This window comes from Numenius arquata, chromosome 12 (assembly GCF_964106895.1).
Source record: "Numenius arquata chromosome 12, bNumArq3.hap1.1, whole genome shotgun sequence".
Classification (NCBI taxonomy): domain Eukaryota; kingdom Metazoa; phylum Chordata; class Aves; order Charadriiformes; family Scolopacidae; genus Numenius; species Numenius arquata.
Window position 1 is genome coordinate 40,278,211 of NC_133587.1, and position 26,095 is coordinate 40,304,305.

Consider the following 26,095-nt stretch of genomic DNA (forward strand, 5'->3'; position numbering starts at 1 on the left):
ACTTAAAACACAGCTAGCAAGAGATGCCAGCTCCTGTTGTGAAACAGGGAGTTCACAGAATTTCTTCTAGAAAAAAAGTTACTACAAGAAATTGTCTTAACGTAGGTGAGGACAAGTGAAGAAACAATATAGTTTAAGTTCTCAGGGATTCCGAGGGCTGCTTTTGGTTCCATGCCTCAATACGGGGATTTTAAACTGAACAAAAGAAATGGACACCCCAACTCATTTCGGCGGGTGCCGGGGTATGGCTTTGTAATTCCATCTACCTTTTCATTCAAAAGAATGAAAACAAGTGCTGAAGTCGCTACGGGTCTACTTTGATTTCTCTGCCATATTCCTTTCCAAACAAAGCTGAGAAAAATCCAGGAAAGCAGAGGGGTTCTGAGCTACACCTACTGTATCTTTAAATCAAAGTCTATCGCAAAACCCCCCGGATTACTATTCTGCTCAACTCTCAGCTGCTATTGTTTTTTCTAGTTTTGTGTGTGTTTATTTCGGCCCTAAAAATAAATCATTTTGCAGTATTAGGAAAAAAAAAAAAAAAATCAATTACGCTGCTGTTTAATCTATGCCTTATCTTGAAACAGCTTCAGAACCCGAGATACAAACAGGATAAAGTTCATCTTTGAAAAAACAAAGTCACGCGGTTTCTGTTTTCTGAAGAATCCAACTCGAAGCTGGAATGTTTTTTTTTTGCTTAGCAGTTATCTCTATCAATAAATTACCAAGTGAAAATTTGTATTATTTCAGGTTTTTAAATTAAGTGCAATTAATATGGGAAAATTGTGATTCAGCAGAAGATAGACTTCTCTGACGTCCCACGTATGTGCGTGAGGCAATGGAAGTTTTCAAACAGGTGACCTCAGCAGACTGACAGATTTTATATACTTTATACATGATAAAGCTCCAGAAAACCTCAATATTTCGACTGGAGGCTTCAACTTGAAAGTTTAATGAGTAGGGAGCGGGCAGTGCTCTTCTCAGAGTCACTAAGGAATTCACTAAACACTTGAAGTGATTACATTTGCAGTGAGCCCCATAAAAAGTAAATGTCCAACTTGATCGTGGCCGAGCTCACTCTGGGTCTGTTTAGAAGATTTTTTCTCCTGGTATGTACAATCCAGGCAGTTCAACCAGCCCGTTCCTCAGCCATGACCCCGTGAAGCAGAGCATCAAGAATTTCTGCCTTAATGGGTCTTAAACACACGGTTAAGAGCTGTCGCAGGGTGAATGCTCAGGACAAACAGCCCTCGTAAGACCGGCAAAAAGGACCTCTTTAATTTTAGGCATTTTTTAAATATAACGTTGGCTTCGCGTCTTCGTTCCTACCACCTTCTCCACATGCAAGCTCACTTCTGTCTTTATTTAGAAGATGACTTACTAATGCTGGGTGGCTTCTACTGACACCGGGACAGTAAATGTCACACAAGTGCCTGGGGGCGAGGGCTGCTTGACACCACGTGTATGTCCTGGTGGAAGAAGGCATCGGATGGCACCGGAGAAGAGGAACGGGCACGTTTAATGTCACCCGCTCCCTGAGAACTCAACGTCATGACTGCAAAGTTAATTTTACTGCCTTAATAAAGTGCTGGGAATACAGGTCAGCAAAACTGCAGTTGGGCTACAACTGAAAAAAAATAAAAATCCTGAAAAAAGCCACCTCCAAACCCAAAAAACCTCCAAAACCCCATCCCCTTCTTGAATCCTTCATTTTCCTACCACTACCCAAATCTAACAGTGCTACTTTAACATGGGAAAGATGGTGTTCTACCACCGTATCTCATTCCATCTTTGTACCTGTACTCATTTGTAGCTTCAAAATTTTGTTCTGTTTGAATTCTTATTTCATTAATACCTACACTCACTCTTAGGCAAAATTTTATTCCAGGTCAGAGCACAGCCAGAACATGTTTTATGTTCAAATAACAAGAGCAACCACAGGCACCCAAGAGAATCTGGCAGGTATGTAAAAGGAAAAGTAATTTAGAAATCAGTATTTTCATATATCCAAAGTTTTCTATGCCCAGACCTGCATATATACAAGTTACAGGCATGTACATGTGTGTGTCTACATACACACATGCAAACAAACATAAGCATGAGCCATATTAGAAGTAATTTCCTATTAGAAATGATAGGTAAATAAACAGGTAAGCAATAATTTCTAACGGTTCTTAAACCCAAGAAAAAGTGGTGAAGGAGGGAAGTGATCTGCACAGTTCTAAGTGATCTCCTGACACCACTGCACCGCAGCAGGGACAGGGTTCTTCCAGGAGCTCTTGTAACGCTGGGCTACATGAGAAGGAAGGGAAAGAGTTAAAAAATGGTATTTTGGGGAATATTCAGGTCTTTAGGGGCTACCAAGTATCTCAAGAGAGAGGGCTGTGTCAGTAACTCCATACATCAGCACTGCTACTTCCTGGAGAACTCTGCAATAATCAAGTATTACAAACAGCAAAGAGCTCAAAACCTCCTGTATTTCCAGATTTTAAAAGCCTATGTCTTCATCCACATCAAAAAACAAGTAGAAAAGCAGCAGCTTTTGACCAAAAAAGGTTAAACCTAATTAAACTAAACTCTTCAGTTTGAAGAACTTTTCCTTTTATTTATAATTTATTTATTATTATTCCTTCCTTTTATTTAGTTTTGTAAAATAATTCAGATGCCAAATGGCATTCCAAGTTTAATCCAGGGAAGATAAGCAGAAATATTAAGGCCCATAAAACAGCAGCTGATACTGAGAGCATCGTCTCGAATGAGTGCAGTAATGCAGCTATGGTCTTTTTTTTTTCCCTAAAGTGGCTTGTTTCAAACAAATCCTGCTGTTTCTAACTCTTCTTTTTGAACTGGAATACAGGGAAAAATTAGAGGAAAAGGTTTTTGTAACTGTGTCCCACATCATGATGAGGGGTCACCTTTTGTCTTCAACCTTGAGACTACTTCACGTATTTTCAAAATGATAAAAATTCAGAAACGAATTTAACTGAGTTGCAAGATGAAAACCATATAAAACCCAAACCCTTCTTTTAGTCCTTGTACAACACGTGCAGTTCAATTCATCTCTGAGTATACAACATTGCAGACAGAACATAAAATCCTTTTGTTAACATGCAACACAGAACAGACCTGTTAGACTGCAACATAAGATGAATCAAAGCAAAAGTTATGAAAATTATTAAAAGAAAAAGGGATAAAAATACATACACTTGGTATAGGCATGACCTGCATCTGGTCACCCTGGGGAAAAAGAAAAAAAAAAAAAAAATCACTGTAAGGGTAATGACTTTTAAAGGGTAGAACAAAGGTCTGAAGCAGTAAATGTAGCACTCAAAACATTTTAAACCAAAAGTTCAAAGTATTCAAGAAACCAGGGTAAAAAAAAAAAAATAATACGAAAACAGGATCTTGCATTTTAGTTGCTGAAATGATCTGTTAGTATATCGGCATTTATGATTTTTAGGAGACTGGACTGGTAAAACCCATGCTATGATTAATAAGAGATGATAATAAGAAAGTACCTGTATTTACTGTAACTTTTTCAGCTTTAACATCTATTATTGGGTATATTTGTCTATTTTCACTGCAGCAACAAGAGGCTCAGCCAGACCCTAGGAGCAGGGCAGAAGCCCACTTCTTGAAGTTAACTTCACTTGAAGAGAACTGCCTCAGAAAACACAGCATTTTCACTTAGGCAACAGCAAAAACGTCTGAGAAGGACGCGATGATGATAAACCAATCCAAGGAATCCCACTTTTTTCACCCAGAAAAAGGCAAGAGCATCAGTGCTCTTCCCATGGTCTCCCATTTGTATTGTACTCGGGAGAAGGCAAGACAGTCTTGGCCAACTTCTTGTCTTCTCATCCTGGGACCCAAACATATGGAGAGAAAGACACTTCCATTTACAGCTTCCAAATGGAGAAGGCTAGTCACAGGGTCACCAATTCAACATGGAAGACATTTTGGGAAACAAGAACTATATTTTCTAATCTTTCTAACATGTCAAAAACCAGGATTTGTTTTCTGGTGGGTATAGCACTTAAAAAAAAAAAAAAAAAAAAAAGGAAGCTGACCTTTCTAGCCCAGATGTTGCTTAGGTAGATGGTTTTATTCTTTAATTACTTGGAGAACACAGACTCTATCAGCAGATTAACTATCTATTGAGAGCCGTTTTCAACACTGAAACATCCTCTTCCAGCTGAAAAATTCTTGCGCTCCCTTGTTTTGGAGTCCAACATAGTGTTGACAAATCACTGACAAACAGAAGTAATTCAATATTATCTTTGAAGTCCTCTGTTTTATTGCTGCAACAGCAGAAATTTTTACTGAAGTTTGACCAAAATCCAGAGAAGCTGATGAAGGAGGTAGAAAGCAGCAACCACCTCGATGAGCTATCAAGAAGCTTGACAGTTCGGATTCGCTGGCCTGAGATCAAACTGTGATCAAGGATACGGTTACGCAGGCAGAGCACAGATTGCAAACCCGAGTTTTGTTTTGTTTTGAAAGGCATTTTCTGCATTCACTGGTAGAGAATAAAATACAACTGGGGCTTCTCTTCTGTCAAGAGTTGAAAACAGTATATGAGAGGTAGAGGCACAGCCACAGTTACGGTACGAGATTATCTTACTCTTGGACACAAATATAGCTGTGTATCGCAGCAGGTTTTCCCACGGGCTTCAGGAGGCACTCGCTGTGGCGTAACTTGCTTTCTATTGTAGCAATCTCTTGAAGCAAGAGCCGCAACTGTTAAGCCTGACTTCCATGGGAATCCAGAATCTAAGTTGCTAAAAGACATGCCTTACTCTTCGCCTTCATTTTTCATGCAGAGTTTCCTAAATCAAAAAGCAAGGAAAAGAAGCGAATTTCCTAAGAGGAACCCTAAAAGTGCCTTTGCAAAAATCAAAATGGTAATGATGACAACTGGAAAAACAAGCAGAAAGATAATGCAAGAGTCTGCTGGTAAAGCGTAAGTGCTCATGAACAGGCAAATGCTTTTTAAAAACAAGCCCGCTATGGGAAACTTTTAAAAAGTGTCCTGCCTCATTTCCTGGTGCCTTGGAACAGGAAGGGAAGTAGGTCATAACGCTATCGTTTGAAATAGATGACAGATGACTGCATTTGTTGAAGTCTTTCCACAAACTCCTGATGCTGGTAACAGGACAAAGCTGTTCCTAGAATGCCGGAATTTCCCCGCTGTATCACTAAGATAACCCAGGAACCGATTTGTCCAGCTATTGAAATCAGGTTTTTTTTTTCATGGCACAATATATACAGATGAAACGATAAATCCTACCTTTTCCCTTAGCTACGTAATTCTAGTTTGAGACACACAACATTTTCAGTGCCGTGTCCGTTTATTAATGCTGTCTGTCTACGGTCACGTATGGGATCAATGAGCCCCAAGTGACAGACCACGGTATTTTGCTTTTGTGAGAACAGTCTGTATTCTAAGATAAGGAGCTGTTTCGTCGTAAAGAACAACCCCTTAAAAGAAATCACCCATCAGAAGAACAGATTTACCATCTTCATTTCTTTAACAGAAAGCTTATCCTAGACTGTGATATGTTCTTTAAAAACAGTACTATAGTAGCTACTTGGCTCTTTCATTGACTTGAATTCTCGAGCTTTGCCTCTGAATATAGAGAACATTTTGGGGAGACACAGAAGGTCAGAATGAGTGGGCAGAGAGAGAGGAACCATAGCTGTGCAGAGGGGTTTTTTCCTAAATAGACCTGCCACACCACGTGCTGACGGTGACCTACAGAACCAAACACTAGGAACTGTCTTGCTCTGATCACCGAAGGTTAAGCAGGAGAATAGAGTACCATTACTGACATTAATCTCACTTCTTTTCCTCCACAGTGGGGAGTGAGACCAGTTTCCATGTCTGTTCAGAAAGTACGCTGTTAATCGACTTCCCAAGAAAGAGTCCATGCTCATGTGGCTCCTCTACATCTCCTGCACAAAGGAGATGGTACTTTAGACCTCAAGGAAATGCTACTTTTGACCTCAAGAACATGGTCCCTACAAGCTGTTTTTCTCACTCTGGTGAACCATCTTCACGTTGGAGAGAGATGATCCCATCCCTGCACTTTCAAGTGTGTAGAAACAGAAATCCCAGGATCAAAGGTGCTGGAGACACGACAACAGGCATCAAAACAGCTTTCCAGCACCACCCAGGAGCAAAAAGCACTGCACTATGGACAGCACTATGGAGCAAAAAGCAGTAAGGAGAAGGAAACCTAACTTCTGAACTGGTTGGGATGGGTGAGGTGGAAATTCAAGGACTTGACCTTTCCGGCTTCATTCCTGTTACAGGGAAAGCAGCGGGGGCAGCTGCTGCCCCCAGAATAAACCACCTTCTAATTCTGTCTTCTTCCCCGTTGAGCGTGGATCAAGACCTTTTCTTCTAATCCAACAGGTGTAAAAAAAAAAAAAGCCTTTCCTCATTCATGCTTCATCTTGTTGAACACGAGCCATCTGCCCGATTTGTATCTAACCGTGAAGCAGAGGCAGAGATGACTCTGGTGGAAGTGGGCTGGAAGTGAAGCAGCAAAGTGCCGATAGACTTGTCAGAGCTCCCTCACCCACCACAAAAGAAGGCGAAAGGAAGAGAGAACCAGTTTGCATCTGGCTTTTCTCATCTTTCTCTACCTGGATCCCTCCTTGAAGCCTGCAAATGAAATCCGTAGCTGCAAACAATTCAAAATTCAGGTAACAAACTTACCCAGAAAAAAAAACCCTTTATGCTCCGTAGCATGCTCAGAAAATACACAAATTGAGTCAAGTTGCTAATTGAAGAGCAGAAATTGAGATCTGAATTTCTTCAGAAGAAAAAAAAAAATAAATCTTCCCTCTTCCAACATTCTGGCCCCTAAAAAAACACTGGCTGGAAGGTCTTGGTGAGCTGCCTGCTGCTGAGGAGGCAGGAAAAAATTAGCAAGGATTTTATGAGGCTGAACATTGTGTGCTCCCAATGACACATCTGGCTTGGCATCCAAGCTGCAGACAGGCTGATATACCCACTGTAATAGATATTACATCTTAGAATACACCTTTGTGCTGCACTGAAAAGCTGCTGGATTTTAAGAAAAACAAACACACAATAGTTTCAGTAAATACAAGTTATTATTGAAAAATGTTGTATTGAAACTTTAGAGACAGAACTACAGTCATTACCAGTATTAGAGTCACACTTGGACAAGCAGCTGCTCTGTGAGTAGAAGGTTTAAAAGTGTAAAACTCAATACTTTAAAGAAGTTTTTGGGCTTTTTCCCCCCCTCTAATGGAATAGAAGTCAGGGCTGAAAAACCCCGTTTATTCAAAACCATGCTCAGTTTGGTGTTTCTTCCAATCCTATGAAGAAGCGACATGACAGGTGACTTGCCAAGAATAGTCAACTCGCATCATCTGGTAAAATACTAAATGAAGCACCGATTTCATTTGAAGCAGAGATTTTTAATACAGCAAAATAATAATAGAAGATTTTTGAATCACACAAGGCAATTACTCTGAAGACAATTTCAGAACTGCCTTTTAATTTACTTTATCAAATGCTCTTTGCTGCTTTCCCTCCTTTACAGCAGGTTAGCATTGAAATTGAGACTCCTAATTAGAAGGAGGTCAGTTTGTCACATCAACTTCAAGAATATGCCAGAAGCCACCCAGAACAAAAATTGAATTCCTATGAAACCAGCAGAAGCTTTCTCCATTCCTTTCCTTCCTCTGAAGTCTTTATCACCAGTTTTCATGTAACAGCTTTACTGAACAGTGAGGACAGAAGGAAAGTACATCCAAGCCATTTTATACTAGTTTCCAATAGTAACTGTTTAACATTATTGCACAATTTTCTTTTTTTGAAGGAAAGGGTCACAACACAGGAACTGACTGGGCCATGGTCAGAGGTCACCTGCTATGTGATAAATAATTAATACAACATACAAAAGAGATAGCAGATATAAGCGAGTGACCATTTGAACAGCAGCTCAACAAAATTTAAACTATTCTTAACCTGGCTTTAATTAAACTGCAGAGGAGTTTAAGCATTGCGTTGTCAGGATTTCTTTTCTCTCCTAAAATAGGTAATTTTGTCATTCTTGGTCATTTAATGTCACCAATTTAGAAACTGAGCCCAGTGTTGTATGTACTTTCCCCCAATGTAGGTATCACTTCTGAATTTAGAGCAGATGCTCAGTGTAACTCGGTCAGATTCAACCAGCCTGCCCAGTCCTAACACACAGCTCTCCTGGTAAAAAGCACTGGCCTGACAGTGTAATAATATGCAAATATATCCAAGTCTTCAATGCTCGTCTTCTTTCTTAAAAAGAATTTCCTATTTACACTAACCATATTAGCACTGAAAATAAAACCAGCATATAAAAACACATACAAAGCTTATTCGCCTTCAATATTGCATTTAAAGGAGGAATGTTACGGGCTTATTTGCACTCACTTAAGAACTACCCAAAAGCTTAGCCATACTTGATCTCTTCCACAAAGATCCGTACACATCTGAATGCATTTTGTTCTGCATGAAGAAAATGCACTCTTTAATAAAAATTCTTTTTAACGTATTCCTTGAACTCTTTTACTCCATTAAGCTGTACTCTGGTAATGCTACGAATTCTGTGATTTGTGTCTTGGGCTGATGGACAACTTCCAAACTGCTCACTAAGGTAGCACAGAGCGAGGATGGCAACTTGTGTGAATGTATGTGCAACCGCTCGCTCAAGGCAGAAGATATATTTAGAAAATAGTAATTAAGTTTTTTACAAAATGCAATCTGAAAACTACTGATTCCAGACCATTTAAACTCGTGTTTTCTATAGGAAAAAAAAACCCCTAAACTGTTGTTTTCTTTTTGTTTTTCTTTCTAATGAACTCCCATCTTCTCTCAGCTGTAATTTTACTGATAGCTTCACCTCTGCCTCCTTCCCATTCCCCAGCACAGTGGAAAAGGCAATTTTACTGGTCTCCCATTCCTTTCGTTTCTCAGGTGAACGTGCACATACATGCTACACGCTACTCAGCTTTTCCTTCAGCACATCCAGCCTAGATTTCCCTCTTTTCAGTCAAAATGAAAAAGACATCTAAAAATACACATGCAATTCCTCCTCCTGGCCGAGGAATTTTCAGCGTACTTCACCCCTGCGTGAGCAGTCTCAGCATGAACTGTTGCAGTTCAGATTTTACCCACCCCCCACCACGTGTTCTTCGTCTCAGTCACTTCCATTTATTTTTCCTTTCCTCTCTCCCACCAAGCAGTTCCTCCGCTCTTTCTCCTGAGCTTTTGGGAATTCAAACATAACCAGCGAAATTCAAAACAAAATAAAATGGACTGGACAAGGAAGGTAAGAAATCAGCTGCATCAAATATGAAAAATTAGCGTGAAGAGAAGGGTGAAAAGTTAGAGATCTCTCAATTTCTGCTATTATTCCTCATTGGGGATACACCGATACTTGAGATCCTTTAATGTCCTGGAAAAACAGGACGGGAATGGTGTTTCAATTAAGAGTCTAGCACTGGTGGAGTTTTTAGAGTGCTGATAAACAACATGGTACGGAAAGGATCGTGTCCCTGTGTTTGCTAGGTTGAACTGAAATTCTTCAGTAACATAACGCAAATCCTCTCAGTGTTATCAGGTTAAAAAAAGAACATAAAATTACTTGCATTGTGATTTTATGAATATGGCAAAGCAATGTAATTACTAGCACTCAATGAAAGGAACACACTGCTCTTACATACAATGCTTTGAAGCGCTAAAAGTTTTTATCAATTAATTTGACTTATTAGGTAAACAAAACTTAATAACCTGGAAAAATGGCCAAAAGCTGATACCTGTGGACTCAGCGTGCATTAAATGTAGGTGAATTGGTTAGAAAAAAGATACAAACATTTATAGTTCTCCCTCTTTTTGAGCTGTTTTTACGTCACTGAAAACCCTTTCTACTGACACTCAAAGCGGTTCCACCACGCTCCAGTGGACACACTTCAACCTTCCTGGAGCTGGGAAAGAGAATCAAAGCCAGAGACACCTTGGCATCTGAAGTATTATGAGAAGTCCATGTTTTTTTTAGTGTCTTAATCAGGTTTTAAATGTTGTTTGCTTATAAAATGTATAGCGCTATGGAAAAGTTAGTTTTAAATTGCAGCTGAATAGATAGTATTGGCAATTCACCATCAAAATGGGAATTTTTTCTATAACTCTTAACATATTCCCCACGAGGGAAACCTACTAAGACAAACCTTGGGAAATGCAGAGTTAAACCTTGGTTGCAAATGACCCATACGAGAGCAAAATAAGATAAAAGCCTGACCTTCTGAAGTCCTCCATTCTCCTCCACCAAAGGAGGAAGAGCACTGGTGCTATTGGTAGATGGTGGTTCGACATTGTAGTCACGAAAGCAGCAGAATAAGGTGCTAAAGATACTTCGACTCCTCTGCTTCTTCAAGCTGATATTACATTGGGACACTAGGAAAAAAAAAAAAAGCAGAAAAATAAATTTTATGTCATACAGACGTAGTAGTTTTCAGACCACAATGACTACATTTAAGATTTATGATTATTGCCTCAGAAGTCCTTCTCAAGTCTAAAGATAACCTCATAGAGATTTTCCATCATATTGAGACCCCTTTTTCTTCCATTTCGACACATTTTTTCTCTGTCAAACGCCCACAGTGACATTAGGCTATTGCTAACCAACCTGGATCTCTGCACAATCAAAGGTCTTGCCAGACCTAAGCCACTACATTGAGAGTTTTCCTAGAAATATCCAAAAGTAAATACTGTAAATGACATGAAATAACTTGCTGCTAAAATATGTCTCTGGACTGATCTGAAATAGAAGAGATGCAGTAAATGCCCACTGATGCCCGGGGGTATTTTCTAGCCAGATACACGATCGTGTGTGGAACATTTAAAGTCCTACAAGGGTCAGGAAAAGAGCTGAGATGTTTCAGAGTTTCCTCCGCTACTGTTTGCCAGCGTTGCTGGAGGACAGAAGACACGACGCAGAGGCAGCACTGGGAGCTGCAACACCAGCTGCGGGAACAAGCCTGGAGAAGGTGCCATGAAAAGAAAGGTCAGGACTTCTGTTTAACTTGCTTATCGGTCTGAAAAGGATTAAAAAAAAAAAAAAAAACCAAAGGAAAGCCAAAACCATGCCCCCAAAAATACATACAGCTCAATGGAAGCTACTGTAGCGTTTTTAAAGGCTAAAAAACATAGATAAAAGCAGCAGTTTGCAGAAAAGAAATGCACATCAGACTCCTAGTCATCTCCCTAAGATTCAAACTCGCGAAAATTAGATCTTGAACAAAACTAAAATAACTTTTTAGAATATTTTAAGTAATATTTGATTTGATCGCCAATTATTTTAATGATTTATCATTAGCTAGAAGTGTTTGTTCCCTATATACCCGCAATACCCGGCTGGTTTAGCACTCTTCCAGGGCAGGAACAGGCAGACGCACCCTTTTCATCTCGCACCTTTCGCACAGCCCTTCTTCTCTGATGTTCATCTGTACCACCGCGACATACGGCACTGATCACCACCCATACTCAACCTGTGAACATCACAGGGTACCACGAGAGACAACCGTGCCACGTGCATCTCGTCAATAACTGCTCCACCACCGCTATCCCCATGAACACAGTGCACCCCCCCCCCAGCAGAGGAATATCTCAGACTATAGAGATTCACGGCTTCCTCTTCAGAGTCAACAAATTATTTCATTTAAAATACAGGCAAACGAGGCCCAGCAAGTTTTTTCTTTTGATTCTTTTTTCACGGCTACGCAGCAGAGTATCTTAAAGCGGTTAAAAGGTAGATTACACTGAGAAAGAAAGATGCTGTGAAAGTTCTAGCACCAAGCAGATTAATAGCAATCTATTTACCAAATATTTTAGTTGTATTCTGCACTAGAAGGAACAAAACAGTCCCCCAGCCCAAAGTTGGAGGATGAGTGAAATTCTTACTAAGTCCCATTACACACATCAATAAGCAATTCCTCATCTTTCCTCCTCTCTCAGATTATTAGGGAACGGCCACATGCATCTGCCTTCCTCCCGGTATCATGAATATATCAAGGCAATTGAAAACAGAAATAAAAATAATACAATATATTAAGAGAATTTCCGTGAAAGAAGAGTTACGTATGGAATAGAACAAAACTCCCCCGGAAGACTTAAGGGATACCATCGTGCTTTGAAGTCAGAAGGTTCATGGGTACACGCGTGTGCTTTGACAAAGAAACCACATGGCGCAGATTTTGAGTGAACTTTCAACCACACTCTGAAAATATAAAGTGTCTTCTGATTTTGTAGAGTCAGCATAAGCTAGACACCAACATTTTCTCCTCTCAAAGCACTTCCAAGGTGTCCAACGGGTCCAACTAATATTCTGTTCTCCACCTAGTGTGTATTTCCATATTTGCCAAAATATTTTTTCCGCCTTAAGGGAGTGAGCAATGCTCAGGTTCAGTTATTAATTGCTATTAAGAGGAAAGCATACCCGTAGCAAAACCTAAATGGGTGTTATAAACCTTCACCATTTAAAAAGCGCCCAGGTAACAGAATAAAGTCAGGATCGCGCAGAGATTTGTGCGCGCCTGTGTGTTTAAGGAAGTGTTTCATTACTTTAAAGACGCTTGTAAACTGAAACCCATCTAATCACTGCTTTTCAATACTGCAGTGAAACAGAAAACATATGCAGAACTATAGCCATTGGTGGTATATGTTACAGTAAAAGGCTCAGTCTCAAAAATGCCACATTCCGTTTGCAACAAATTTGCAGAAACAGGCATTTAGAAATCCCCAAGGGATGCCTATGCAGCCAGGAGGGACTTTTTCAAAACAGCACTCAAGAAAAATCTGTATCCCAGGCACAAGCAAGTTTGTTGCAGTATCATCCCGGCAAAGGCCGACTCCTTTCTGACCTTAAACACTGAAATATGCTGAAATTCGAAAGGAAGCACAACGCTGTCTACAGCTACTGCAACACAAACCTTCCTAATAACTTGTATTTTGTTTTCAGCCTCTAGTTAAAAATATGACAGGAAATAACCAAATTTGAATGCTTAAAATAGAAATGCTCTTACACAGCATTTATCATAAGCTTTTGGGTTTTTTCTTAGACTTCGTAAGGTACAAGAACGTAACACTGAACTTCATTCTGCAAACAATTTTTATGCATAAAATAGTCTCCCCAAAGCCAAGACTGCATTTTGTAATAAAGTCCAGTCTATGTTCTAGGCTGGGACTGAGGTAGGTCTTCAACACAGGATCCATTTCTCTAATAAAAAGAATAAAAAGTGAGAGCGTTAAGCAAGAAAAACTAAGTATCAAATGTTTGCATCAGAAATATTGCAAAGTTGTTCTGAGCTTTGTCTTCGGGAGCTCGATGGATACAAAGAGCAGCAGGGAAGGCAAAAATGTACCTAAACCACATCACGTTCGTCCCCAAACCTCGTAACGCTAAAGATCAGATCATGGATGGGCAAAGAACCGTATTAAGAGATTAGAGGACGAAGTCGTAAATTTTCAAGAGAAATTCCACCCAGTAACACCTACAATGTTTAAGGGAGAGGAGTGGGAGCAGGGATGCTGCAGGGGTTCCCACGGGTCCAGTTTTAGAAAGGTGCACGTGGCCAGGAGACGCTCCTCATCTCCAGCCATCCCTCGGTCTGTCTGATCTCGCCGCTTGGAGCCAGCTGAACAATCAGGTATGAATTACAGCAGCGTTTTCAACTTCCTAAATTCACAACAGCCTCAGCTGCACGGCAGATCAGCAGGAACAGCACGACCACCGAGGAACTAACATTTCTGTCTTTTCTACGCAGAGGCCTGAAAGAGGCAGCAAACAGAGTAAACAGTCTAAAGAAACATCCAAAAATCTCAGACTTGAGAATCCTTGTTGTCCTTGATCACATTATACGTTTCAAATGGCCACTCGTTCGCTTAGTGAAATATTTGTTCTGGCAAAAACATTCTTTCAGGTTGCTTTAATCGTGCCATTTTTGCCATTCGTAACACAGCGGTGTTTCAAATAGGTCTTTCCACTAATTTAGCTATTATTTTAAAGATATCTGTTTTGTTTTAGGTTGGTTTTTTTTTTTTTTTTTTAAATATGTTATAGCTCTATTGTGATTTAAATTATAATTTCGGAATCTGCAAGGAACAGAAGTTCTCCAGCGGCTTTACGTGCCGCGCAGTATTACACGCGCAGGTACCGCACACGATGCGCAGCCCGAAGTCATTTTGAGCAACGACGACAGGGTCGTGCATCCCACAAAAGAGTTTCTCCTTCCGTAGTTACACCGCACCAAAGGCAATAGCTGTGCTGTTTGCTAGAGTCGCTTTCCTTTAAGTGCTGACAGTACCTAGAGGTAACAACCGTAACTCTGAAGACGTAACGAAGCATTAATATCGAATCACTACCATAAATATAGGTATTCGGAACAAAACCCAGCATTCCTTAAAATCCTATAGGTAAGCCTGGGCAGTGAGGACACTGGAATGCTAAGCTGAATTATCCAAACTCCACATCTGAGCAGCATCCAGCATGTGGAATTTAGAGGACTTTGTCTTTTTTTCCCTTCCTCCAAGGTTACAACCTTGATTTCTGGAAACCAAGGCACCCACAGAAGTAGTGTACTCATTAACCCTATCACCACTGAATGCTGAAGACAACTTTAAGTGACCTTTTACAATCTTAAACACTGCATACCAAAAAAGGCCAGGCAAAATAACTTCACAGTATGAAAGCATGTTATCCGTGACCACAGAGAAGACAGTAACCAGCAGGTATCTGCAGAACAGTTGAAGAAAGGAACCACGGAAGACCGGAGCGATGCTTTTCCTTAACACCATCCCAGGTGTAGCTGCAGTTTAAGGACTTCCCTACCTGGAGACATCAACCACGTATGTAACAGTCCTCAACTAATTCCTCTTTTGTGACTTTGTCCCACCACATTTTCAACCCACCCCAGCTTTCAGTGCCAAAAGCATCCCGGGGTAAGAAGGTCCAGCAGCTTAGCTGTGTCATTAACTCTGACCCTTCTTGTTTCTTATCTTTGTACCTCCTCCAATTCACATTTTTGAGCAAGAGGAGGGGGACTAGAACCACACACAGTATCCAGGATGAAAGGAGAGCGCACCATGAATTTATACACCCACATAATGTTTTGTTTTCTTCCTTTTCTAATAATTCCTAATATCTTATTTGTGTTTTACAGCAAGTGAGCATCGGGCTAATGTGATTTTTCAGAAGATCTTATAACATCAAGATCTCTTCATTAGTAGATACTTCAGGCATCACTGCAAATACAAGTCAAGAATTCTTATCTCTTCCCATGCAGAAAATCTCATGTGTATCTACACTTAATTTCAACTGCTATTTTAGAGGCCAGCCATTCAAAAACATGTTGCCTTCCTGCAACTTTTCACAGCTGTTTTAAATCTATATACAGATGCACATATATGCACACACATTCATATACACGCACAAACACACACAACCCCTTTTCCCTTACAATTTTTGTCGCCTTATTACCTTCTCCATACAGATTAAGACTACACTTGAAGGTAAATTGCACAGATCCCTGTGTAACTTCTTCCCCAGGGATCTCACGGAGGTCTGCACGAGCCTTCAGCAAAGCACTCTGTCAAATTAGCCGAATTTCTACAAGATTATTTGCAGACAGGGTCAGGAACAGGAACACAGCTCTCCCTGCCAGAAGGGAAGTCTCTCTGGGTCCAGATTTCCCCTCATTTTGAAGTGTAAAGTCTCACCTATAATTTCCAGACGCCCTCCTGCACTATTTCTAAGGACAAGCCTCCCCACCTGTAACTTGTGTGCTGCCCACTGACTGCGGAGAAGTTAATTCTTGAATTGCCTGCAAGTTTCTGGAAGTCAAGGATGGTCCACAGAACTGTGCTTTATCGAGGTTATCTGGCAAGTTCTAACAAACCCACAGCGCTACTAAGCCTGGGGAGGGGTTCAAGGGAAGATAAAGGCAAGTTTTAAAATTAATCACTGCAATCATGTCAGCTTAAATAGAAGATACCATACTGGGTGGTCACACAAAGAGAACAGGAAGGAAAAAAAACCCCAAAACCAAACCCCAAACATTACAGACAAATCACAGAATCACAGAATGGTTAGAGTTGGAAGGGACCTTAAAGACCATCGAGTTCCAGCCCCCCCGCCACGGGCAGGGACACCTCCCACTAGCCCAGGTTGCTCAAAGCCCCTTCCAGCCTGGGCCTGAACACCTCCAGGGATGGGGCATCCACAGCTTCTCTGGGCATGTTATAATAGAAATTAATACAAAAGCATGCTGATAGAAGTCATCACAGCATCTTCTGAAACCTCCTTTGGAGGCAGGAGGGTTGCGCTGCTGTTCTCCCACCAAGACAGTTCCAACAGCAGCACAAGTTACACAGTAAGGAAAAACGTTTTTCCTTCGCGCACCATATTCTAAAAAAGTTTAGTTCAGGGCTTCTCCCATAAAATTTTACTGCAGTTGTGTGAAATTACAAAAGTAGACTGTTGCGCAGCCATCGCACAAGAAACCCCTCGCTGGACAGACTGGAAGGCTCCTAATCCAGCCCATCTCTCCGCAGAGCACGAGTGAGCCAATTACCGCTGAATTTTTCCTAATTAAATGAATGCAACAGCCAGTCCTCTCAAATAATATAAACTGGGTAATGAAGAGAGTTTCCGTGCACTTACAGATGAACTTGCTAAATGCAATAAAATGAACATCTGCATATTGTGAGCTCTCCGCTAACAAGTTTGTTTATGACACAAAATGGAAAGACACGAGTCAGAATAAAGCGGTATTAAACAAAGCCTTTATTCAAAACGAAGCAGTTTCCAAATTTACACGACTAGAGATGTATGATTTCTCAGTCTTAAGAGGCTGTATCTGAATCTTATTAGGAAAATAAAATTTTATATCCCACGTGACTCAAGCTATAAAGAGTTAAATTCACAGAAAACCATTAATTTGCATATACAGCCCCCATTTTTGTTACGTATTGACCAGGACAGAAATTGTTTTACGACGCTTGGTGCCAAACCTGCACGTGATGCCCACGTAACTTTGATCTTAACTGCCATTTCCAGTTTATCATTGAAAGGTTTAATCTTCCACAGAAGCTTTGCAGAAAATATAGCAGTAACAGCACTGTCACATACCTGAAACAACCGCCCACAACTGGTTTAACCTTCAAACACACATAACCCAAGCAAATTGCTCTGTTTATATTCGGCACGATATACCCCAGAATTATCTTAATTTCAACTGAAACTGGCAACCTCTCTTCCCTCCAAAACATAATTAAATAAACTTAAGGTTTTGGTTTTTCCGTTGAAATTATTTCCTAGAAGGGAGGGATCCCAGACCAGCGTAGTGAAAAATAAAAAGAAATCTTTCCAAAACATTTAACTAACTCGCCCCCCGCCTCCCCACCTCCCGCCAAAGCCTTTCCCATCCGTTGCATTCGCAGCCTGCTCTGGATGGAGCTGATCGCATGGCAAGAGGCCATGAATAAAATGAATAAAAGCTTAAAACACATAAAACAGGTGGGGACACGGGAAAAATAACCAAGTAACTTATTTTCTCTTTTGAGATAATCTTTATCTCACACTTTAATCTATCTAAAGGAGGTCACTGCACTCGGATCTGAAAAAACGTCAATATAATTTATGAACTTTTAGGAATTTGAGGGAAAAATGGAACGTTACTCTCATTAACCCACTCCATGATGTTTTGGAAAACAAGCTGCGAAGTTGCACCTGTACGTTTAGATCAAGTGGTTACGCAAGAACAGCTTATCACATTCGCAGAGGAGTTATCCAGTGGATATCAGAACACTACAGTTTGCCTTCCATACCTGCGAAAGTCCTATAAAAACACACTTGCACGTACTACCTAGGACAAAAGGAGAAAAGTCATTGGGATGAATGTTATTCAAGACAGCTAAAGCTGTGTGAGGAAAAAAAAAAAAAAGACTTCTGTCACTTCTGTCTAGTGAACCAAATAAAGCTTTGGGAACATTTTTATTGTGGCAGCCTAAAGCAAAAAACATCTTTTGCCCTACATAAATTATTTATTACAGTCTTCAAATCCGGGTGAATGAAAATACCTGTCGTTGTTGGATGCTCATTTTCTAAGGATCAGAAGCAGTGAAATTCTGAAGTCACTTTTTAAATACACGAGTGAGAACCCAGCACTGCTGTCTCTGTGCAAGGCTGGGATGCATTATGAGATACCGCCAGGAAATGTTAAAACCAGCAACTCTTAACTGACAAGGAGGGATAAGAAACCATGAAAAGGCTCAAAACAGCACATAAACGCGATGGATCCCAAGGGAAATGACAAAACCATAAAGGAGCTGGTACACTTCAGTCTGCACGCTGAGGTTTAGTTGGACAGACACATGATGGTATAACCACCATATCATATGCATCAACTTCTCATATAAACCATGATCTAAACACCCGTGCTGTCTTGCAGTGTTGCAGCAATCAAGAAATTCGGAGGGCTGTTCCTAAGAAACGCTATCTTAAAGGTCATGTATGTGTCAAAGCCCAACTCCTTGCATTTATTCAGCTTGAAGATTCAAGGCAGATCCATTCCTTCAGGGGCATCCACATTTCATAATGAAGCTGAAATGTTAAAAAGTGTTTTAACAACCTAATTAACCCGCTGAACTATGTTCTGAGTGAAATACCTTCAAGTTCAAATTAAACAACGCAGATTTTGGCTGGCTCCTTTCCCGCTCCAGTGCTTGACAGGCTAAAGAGGGCTACACTGAGACCACTTCCAATTTCAAGAAGCAGCACGTGTAGATCTGTATCTCCAAAGGGTTGAAAAGTAGGTCTCCTTGTGATCCAGGAAGGAACTAATTAACACTTAGCACTTTCTTTTTTGTGCCTGTATCGCTTGCCACTGGAACAGCCAGGGACAGAAGATGGATGAGAATATGAAAGAGAAGCTAGGAGATGTCCACCTCCAGTGACACTCCAGTAACTCCTCCAGGAAGGAGCTGCTGTACCTTTGCCTTCTATGTAAACAGCTGGAGAGTGTTTAAATAGGAGCTGAACATTTAATTCAGCCCCTACTGGGTTCTCCTCCGAGCTAGAGAAGAGCCCGAGCCGTGCTCGGTACCTGTCCCACGCTGGCATCCATCCACCTGCCCAGCACCTGGCATCCTCGAGGGAGCATCGAGGACCAAGGGCCCGGAATGGGGGGCCTTTGTCTTCAAAGACTGACCTGAGCTCGCTCGCTTCCTTCTCACCTAGGACTAAGTAGCTGCTGAACACACTAAAGAACGTGCTACAAGGATATACAACATTTTTTAAATGAGTATATGCATATATAGAATCATAGAATAACAGAATTGTTTAGGTTGGAAGGGACCTTTCAGATCGAGTCCAGCCATAAACCTGACACTGCCAAGACCACCACTAGACCATGTCCCTCAGCATCACGTCTGCCCAACTTTTAGATACCTCCAGGGATGGTGCCTCCACCGCTTCCCTGGGCAGCCCGTTCCAATGCTTGATAACCCTTTTGGTGTAGAAATTTTTCCTCTTATCCAATCTAAACCTCTCCTGGTGCAATTTGTATATGCATATACACCCAGTTCAAAGTCGAACTTTTTCCTAGTATTTGATTTTTTTGAGAAGAGCCACAGCACTTCATACCTTCTACAGGAGCCTATGGATACAAATTCTCAAAACACACATCTGCTTAAAAAAAAAAAAAATAAATACATAAAATACATAACTACCCCCACCCCCCAGTCACTCTTCCATCAGTAGCCTGGTAGTCTGAAAAGGTAACAGAGCTGCCACAGGTACAAAGGACCGGAACCACCTTAAAAAACAAAACAAAAGATAAAAAATGACAAGAAATAAACCCCCTCATCTCACTTTCACACCACACACAAAGCAAGGCTGCAGCACCAGCGTTTATTGTTTGCTGGCAGAAGTGATCAAGCTCGAAGTTTTTTGTTTTTTGGTTTTTTTTTTTTATCCTTTTGCCAAAAGAAAATATTTCACTTCTGAAGGAAAACGCACGCAGTGCAAAAGCGACGCTTCAACGGTTTAGGGGCAAAATAAAATACAGCAAATAACGCAGAAGTAGCTCCAGTGCCAAAAGATTACTACCGTTTTTAACTGGATGGAAAGCGAAGCTACCTGAACCACGCAGGCAGCATTATGGAGATGTATTATGCTATAAAATAAACATAACTTTTTTGCAGTGACATTATGGAGGCATCTCCCTGTACCTATAGCTCACCTATAGCACTTCACTAAGTTTTATGTTGTGTCTCAGCCACAGTAATCTATAAATAGTGTAGAAGCACTATCCATGGAATCTGATACACTTAAAGCAGTACCACACCACCAAGATTCACTTTTAAAAAACGGTATTATATTTTCTGTAAAAAAAAAAAAATTAAAAAGGAAGCATTTCAGAAGCTGCAGCATTTCTTCGTCGTTTGAGGCAGGCCTGAGCTGCTCGATTCTGGAGTTTTTCCCAGCGCCGAGGTTTGGAGCGGGAGGGGAAGAGGAAATACTGCGCGGTCTGTGCATGCATCGCATTCCTGGCCCAACAAACCGCCCTTTCTTCTAGTAAAAAGAGAGGAGGGAAAAAAAAAAAAAAAAAGAAGAAAAAAAGGCAGACTGCACAAAGTTCACCAGCAGATGTGGCCCACGAATCCAAACCAGCCTTTTCTGCTGATAAAAAGAATTCGATGCGTTCGCAATGGCGGCGGAACGTCACGGTTTGGTGAAGCTGGATCAGCAAAAGCCCTGCAAAGTTTAAAAGATGCAAAAAATGTGCAACGCTGAGCTTCTGCATCGCCCTGCAAGCGAGCAGTCCCTGCACAGATGTCAGAGGGTTTATTTTAAGAAGGTTTTGCCAAATATTAGCAGTGACTTACAATCAAGCTGCAACAGTCGATCAGAACTGAATTTTGTACAGCAGAAAAAGACTTATCTGCAAAAAAAGGGGATTTTTTTATTTTATGGGCAAACACTGAAGAATAAGAACTCAGCGCTTCAACTGTAAAACAGCAAACAGAATTAGTAACCAGAACATATGCTCGTGGATCTCAACTCTTGGACTGCTCCCCGTTTGGCCTCTTAAATCTTGGAAGATATTTAATAATAATTTGTTAAACACTTGGGAGGGAAGGCAAAGGAGAAACAAGCAAATAGAAATATGAGCAGCCCACGGGGCAGCACCTCGGGGTCCGCTCCTCCCAGCCCGTACCCTCTGGCATCGGAAGAGGATTCGAGTCAAAATGGCAATGGAGCAAATGTAAACAAGCATGTGTTTATAGAGGAAAAATATGTACAGTATCCGATCTGCTCCGCCTCGGATTGTGCTTACACGGAATGTGGTGGGAAAGGCAGAAAGGAACGACTCGCCCAGCGCCGAGTAGCGAAAACTCAAGAAAAGCAGATAAAAGGGGCATCTGATGCCGTCACACAGCCAAGGCCACTCTGGTTTCCCCAAACGTGAATTTAATTCAAAGCTAATAAAATAAAAGTCTTTGTACCAATCTGATTAAAGAGAAAAGAGTGAAAAACAAGCTGAAGAACAGCCCTTTGCAGAGTGTTCCCTTATCACCCATGGTCCGCCTGCACAGACAGACAGATGGACACCGGGACAGACACACACTGGCCCCTGCAGCCCCAAGGCCACGCTTTCCCGCAGAATTTACGCCATGAAATTGGTACGGAGTTACCAAAAACCTGTAAAAGCCCCTTTTTCCGTGCTCCACGGGCACCACACAGAGCGTGACACCCCAAGTTACCCACCTGCCCCACAGATTTTATCAACTTTTTATCAATTAATTTTTCAAGTCGAAGCGTGAACCTTAGGAATACTGCTGGCCATCACACCTACGGTCGCCTCATTCTCTTAACAACTTTGTTCAGTTCAATAAATAGATTTTTGGGGTTGGTTTTTTTTTCTTCTTCCTCACTGACCAAATTCACAACCTGAGGTCTGGCTCCAAACATGAAGCTGAGCTTCCTTCTGCCTCCCGCCGCAGAGAGGTCGACTCAAACACAGGTGACAGCTTTTGGATTTGAAAAAACGAGACAAGTGATTCATCAAATCAAAATGTAGAAGAAATTCTTCTACTCCCTTTTCCCTCAAAAATACTACCAAACCGCCAACCAAAGCTGTACCAAACCCTTGCTCATTTGAAGAGAATAAGCTTAATTTACTTTTCCTAAATATAGCTGTAAGATGTTCCCATAGAGATGGTGACATTCCCAACTGTACTTTTTGCAGAAAATCCTTTGGTAAGACATCAAATCTAAAGTATCTAAATCTATTTTTGCAAGCTTTCTTATCTTTTTCCTAGAAACAGCTCTTCTCCAATGGATTCATCTCGCAAAAATGCTGTTAAAGGGCGCTCCCTCGCACGGAAAAGTTTTGTTTCTCCATTTTGCTTTATGAATTTTTCAGTCACTCCCTGGGGATATTTTTGGGACAGGCTACAAAAAAATCCTGCCGGGAAATCGCTCATCCGAAGTTTGCTCCCCAAAAGATACATCATTAATAGTGAAAAAAAAAAACAAAACAACCCACCAAACCAAACTAGGACACCCATTTTATTTTATTTTTTCGTAGCACCTCGGTTGCCTATTTCCAATGATCGCTTGTTTCTCCCAAGCCATGGCTGGTTTGGGGCTATTGAGTGCCGTTCTCATAAGACATCCACCCTGCGAGAAAGTACACATTTAAAACGATGATGTTTCTGGTAAGATGTACAAAATACAACCAAAGCCATTTTTATCAAGTCATTTCTGGAAAAGACTGTCTTAATGGAGTAAGGAACATGCATGACTAATTAAGAAATACTTACCTTCTTTCTTTGGAAGAAAAAAAATAGAAGTTCAAACTTCAAAAAGATTTTGACTTCAACAGAAATGTAGTTATTTGGACCAATTACTGTTTTTCCCTGTTCCTCCCGGTCGTCCCCCCCATTTCTATATGTTATGAAACCCAGATAAAAAGGAAGAAAGAGGAACCCTGACCCTTTGGAAGAGAAAACTTTCTCTAAATCACGGTATCATCATTGTCTAAAAGTAATTGCTGTTTCTAACAACTAGAAACGCTCTTGAAATCAAGTTATAGCCAGCACACAGTTAGTATCACTTTAACAGGTTATATGAAGCCAGTCCTTCTTGGAGCAAAATTCAAACATCAGATTTTGATTACAAACTTAATTCTTGCATCCTTAGTTGCAGGGATTTCTCAAGGAGCAGTCTGTAAGACACTGGAGTGTATCTGCTCAGACAGAATCTGACTTAGAGGAATTGTTGCCAAAGTAATTTCTCCTCCAGCTTCAGCTTCCATGGAGTAGATTTTACCCAGCCTTAGATTACCCTACACAAATTCATTTTTTTGAAATACTTAAATATTTAGGGACATGTAATACAAGCACATATTACAGAAAGAAAAGTGTTTGCAATCTTATTTGCTAACTTTTTTCCTTCAAGTTATTGCGTCCACGCTCACCAGTTAAACTACAAAAAATACCGATGAATTTGTTTTCAGTATGTTCTACGCATATCAGTAATTATTATTAAATCTAAAGTAATTGCAACAACACTGTGGGTTTTCAATTCCATGGAAGTGTCACGTGGAGAACAGCAGCACTGCCAGGTATCTCTAACAAAAAAATTAAGCTGCAGTTCATCTCTCTGTAACAGAGCATCTACTGTTATACTGCTAAGCAAAGAGATAAGTAAAAAAAAAAAAAAACCAAGCCACAGAAGCGTATGGCAAATTCTCATTAATAATTTGCTAAAAACACCTAGCACTGGTGAAGCATGAGCCCCCTCTCTTTGGCTTTCAAACTCCTCTTCCTTATGGTGTATTTAAAAAGGCCAGTAGGATACACGCTGTCATTTTTGAAAGCCAAGTATACCGTACTTGAATTAAATTTAGAATACCTAAATGTCTACTTGAATCCTGATCACCTACAAAAAAAAAAAAAAACACCCCAAAAAACCAAACAACCTGACTGCAGAGGAAGGAATAGCCACACCCAATATACATCTGTCATTATTTAAAAATGCTTAGGAGTCCGATACTGAGATATATTTCCTCACTGGCTGGGTATGTATGGTGTACCAAAACACAAAGCTGAACTAAATATCAAAACCACCTTTAAGAAAACATTCATCTTACCTCATTCAACAAGTCCATAATGTATATTAAAAAAAAAAAAAAATAAATCATGTAGTATTTCATATTGAGAATTAAAACGTCTGAAATGACAACTACCAGCAGACAACAAGGTAATTCAGACAACACCAGCAACCACTGTAACAGCATGGACTGCAAGTACTGCTTAATATTAAGTGTATTTTCGACCGATCCCAAGAAATAAATTGGAAAATATTCATCCCTACCTCTTCTGACCTTGTACTTTGGACTCATGATTATTTTACCCATTCGGCATTCCCAGACCATTAAAAGCTGCACATTCCCACCTGGAAATACGACATTCAGAAAGCTAAAACTAGATTGAGAATGAAACAAAAGATACAGGAAACTGCAAGCTTTGTATGATAAAGTTACTACATTTTTGACAAAAAAAGCAGCAAAACTTGCCCAACTTCCAGTAATTCCTTTCGAGAACAAAGCCACATTTTATTGCCTCTTTTGAAATACAGATAAAAAAAAAGAAAATAAATTCATTTTTCTTTTTCCACTAAGCTTAACGGGAGGGGATTTTTAAAAAGCATTTTGGTGCCTTAAACAAGTACTTCGATGCCTCTACCAAGCTGACAGTTCAGCTGCAGGTTGGAACAGCTGCAGACACGTTTAATTGCTTCTCCAAATACCCAGAACATCAAGCACTTTTGACCTATTTGAAATATCCTAAACTTTGTTCTAAAAGGAATGCGCACAATTTAATACCCATGCTTTAACTTCTAACAATCCCATGCAGCAGAAAGCTGGCCATTTGCTGGTTTACCTGTAAGTCATGAGAAAACATGAATGACTAACTGCTGTATAATAACTGACATGTTAAATAACCAGTGTCTTCAAGACTACAAGTTTGGAGAAGTTAAAAATAAACTATTTCCTTCATTCTACCAGAAAAAAAAAAAATAATCAAAAACCAAAACACTACAGTAACTTTTTGTTGTTTGCTGGAGGAAAAATGATGACATTTGTAATTATGTGGATACATTCTACAAAACCCACTCCTGTTATCCCCCCCAAAAAGGCCATATATTGACCTTATCTAAGGCAGAAGAGAAGAAAGTAAAAATAGCAATTGTGTCCATTAACAAAATTAAAACTCTTTCCTAGCTTACTTCTTCAGGATGTGTTTTTGTGCTAATTTTAAGAGATAACCAAGGCATGAAGCAACAGAAATTACTGGGATTTTACAGCCTGCCCAGGTCCCAGCCTCTCTCTCTCAGCCTACATCCTTGCCCAAGCTGTTTCTGCAGAATGATTCCAGTTCAGCTGGTCTCTGCCCAATCTGGCAAAAAAAACAAACAAAAAAAAGCTGTTTTCCTTCATCATGGCTGCAGTGGCGAGGGCGAGCAGTTCATTTAGTACATAATGTCACAATAGTGTCCCCACCACTCTGCATCCTTTTCTTTCTTGGGATAAAAGAGACAGACTTTTACTGTTCGCATTAAACGGATCTTACTGTCCTGTTGTTCTCGGTGCTAAAGAAAGCCAGGTCTTGCAGAGCACTTACTCTTCATCTCGTAGGGAGGTAGGATCCTTGTCTTATTACCAGGGCTTCTAATAGCAGTGGTCCCAATTAGGCCCAGGGGAGAGAAGCAGCTGATGATCTCATGCGGGAGCCCGGACCAGATGACTGATGCAGTACATTTACTGCACTTAGCTTAGATGGAAAATCTCAAGCATATGGATCCATAAATGTTAAATCACATTAAGTCTATGCCTACGTATATACTCAAGCACTTAGAAGGCCATCTTTAGGATTTGCCCCTTCTCCTCTCCCCAAAATAAGCAGCTCTGTGCTTACCAAGCCCCAGCCCGCAGCATGGGATGGACCCAGGATGCC

General features: G+C 40.5%; 1 protein-coding gene across 3 annotated transcripts in view; it reads right to left on the minus strand.

Moving 5' to 3' along the window:
• Positions 1–26,095, minus strand: part of CTDSPL (CTD small phosphatase like) — a 79,983-nt gene that overhangs the window by 21,091 nt on the left and 32,797 nt on the right. For 2 of the 3 annotated variants that reach the window (XM_074157365.1, XM_074157364.1), the window contains exons 2-3: positions 10,314–10,468; positions 3,205–3,237 (exon numbers count right to left, since the gene is read on the minus strand). In XM_074157365.1, coding sequence (XP_074013466.1) covers positions 3,205–3,237; positions 10,314–10,468 — 188 coding nt within the window. The remainder of the gene's footprint in view (positions 1–3,204; positions 3,238–10,313; positions 10,469–26,095) is intronic. The other variant, XM_074157366.1, reaches the window with a different exon arrangement.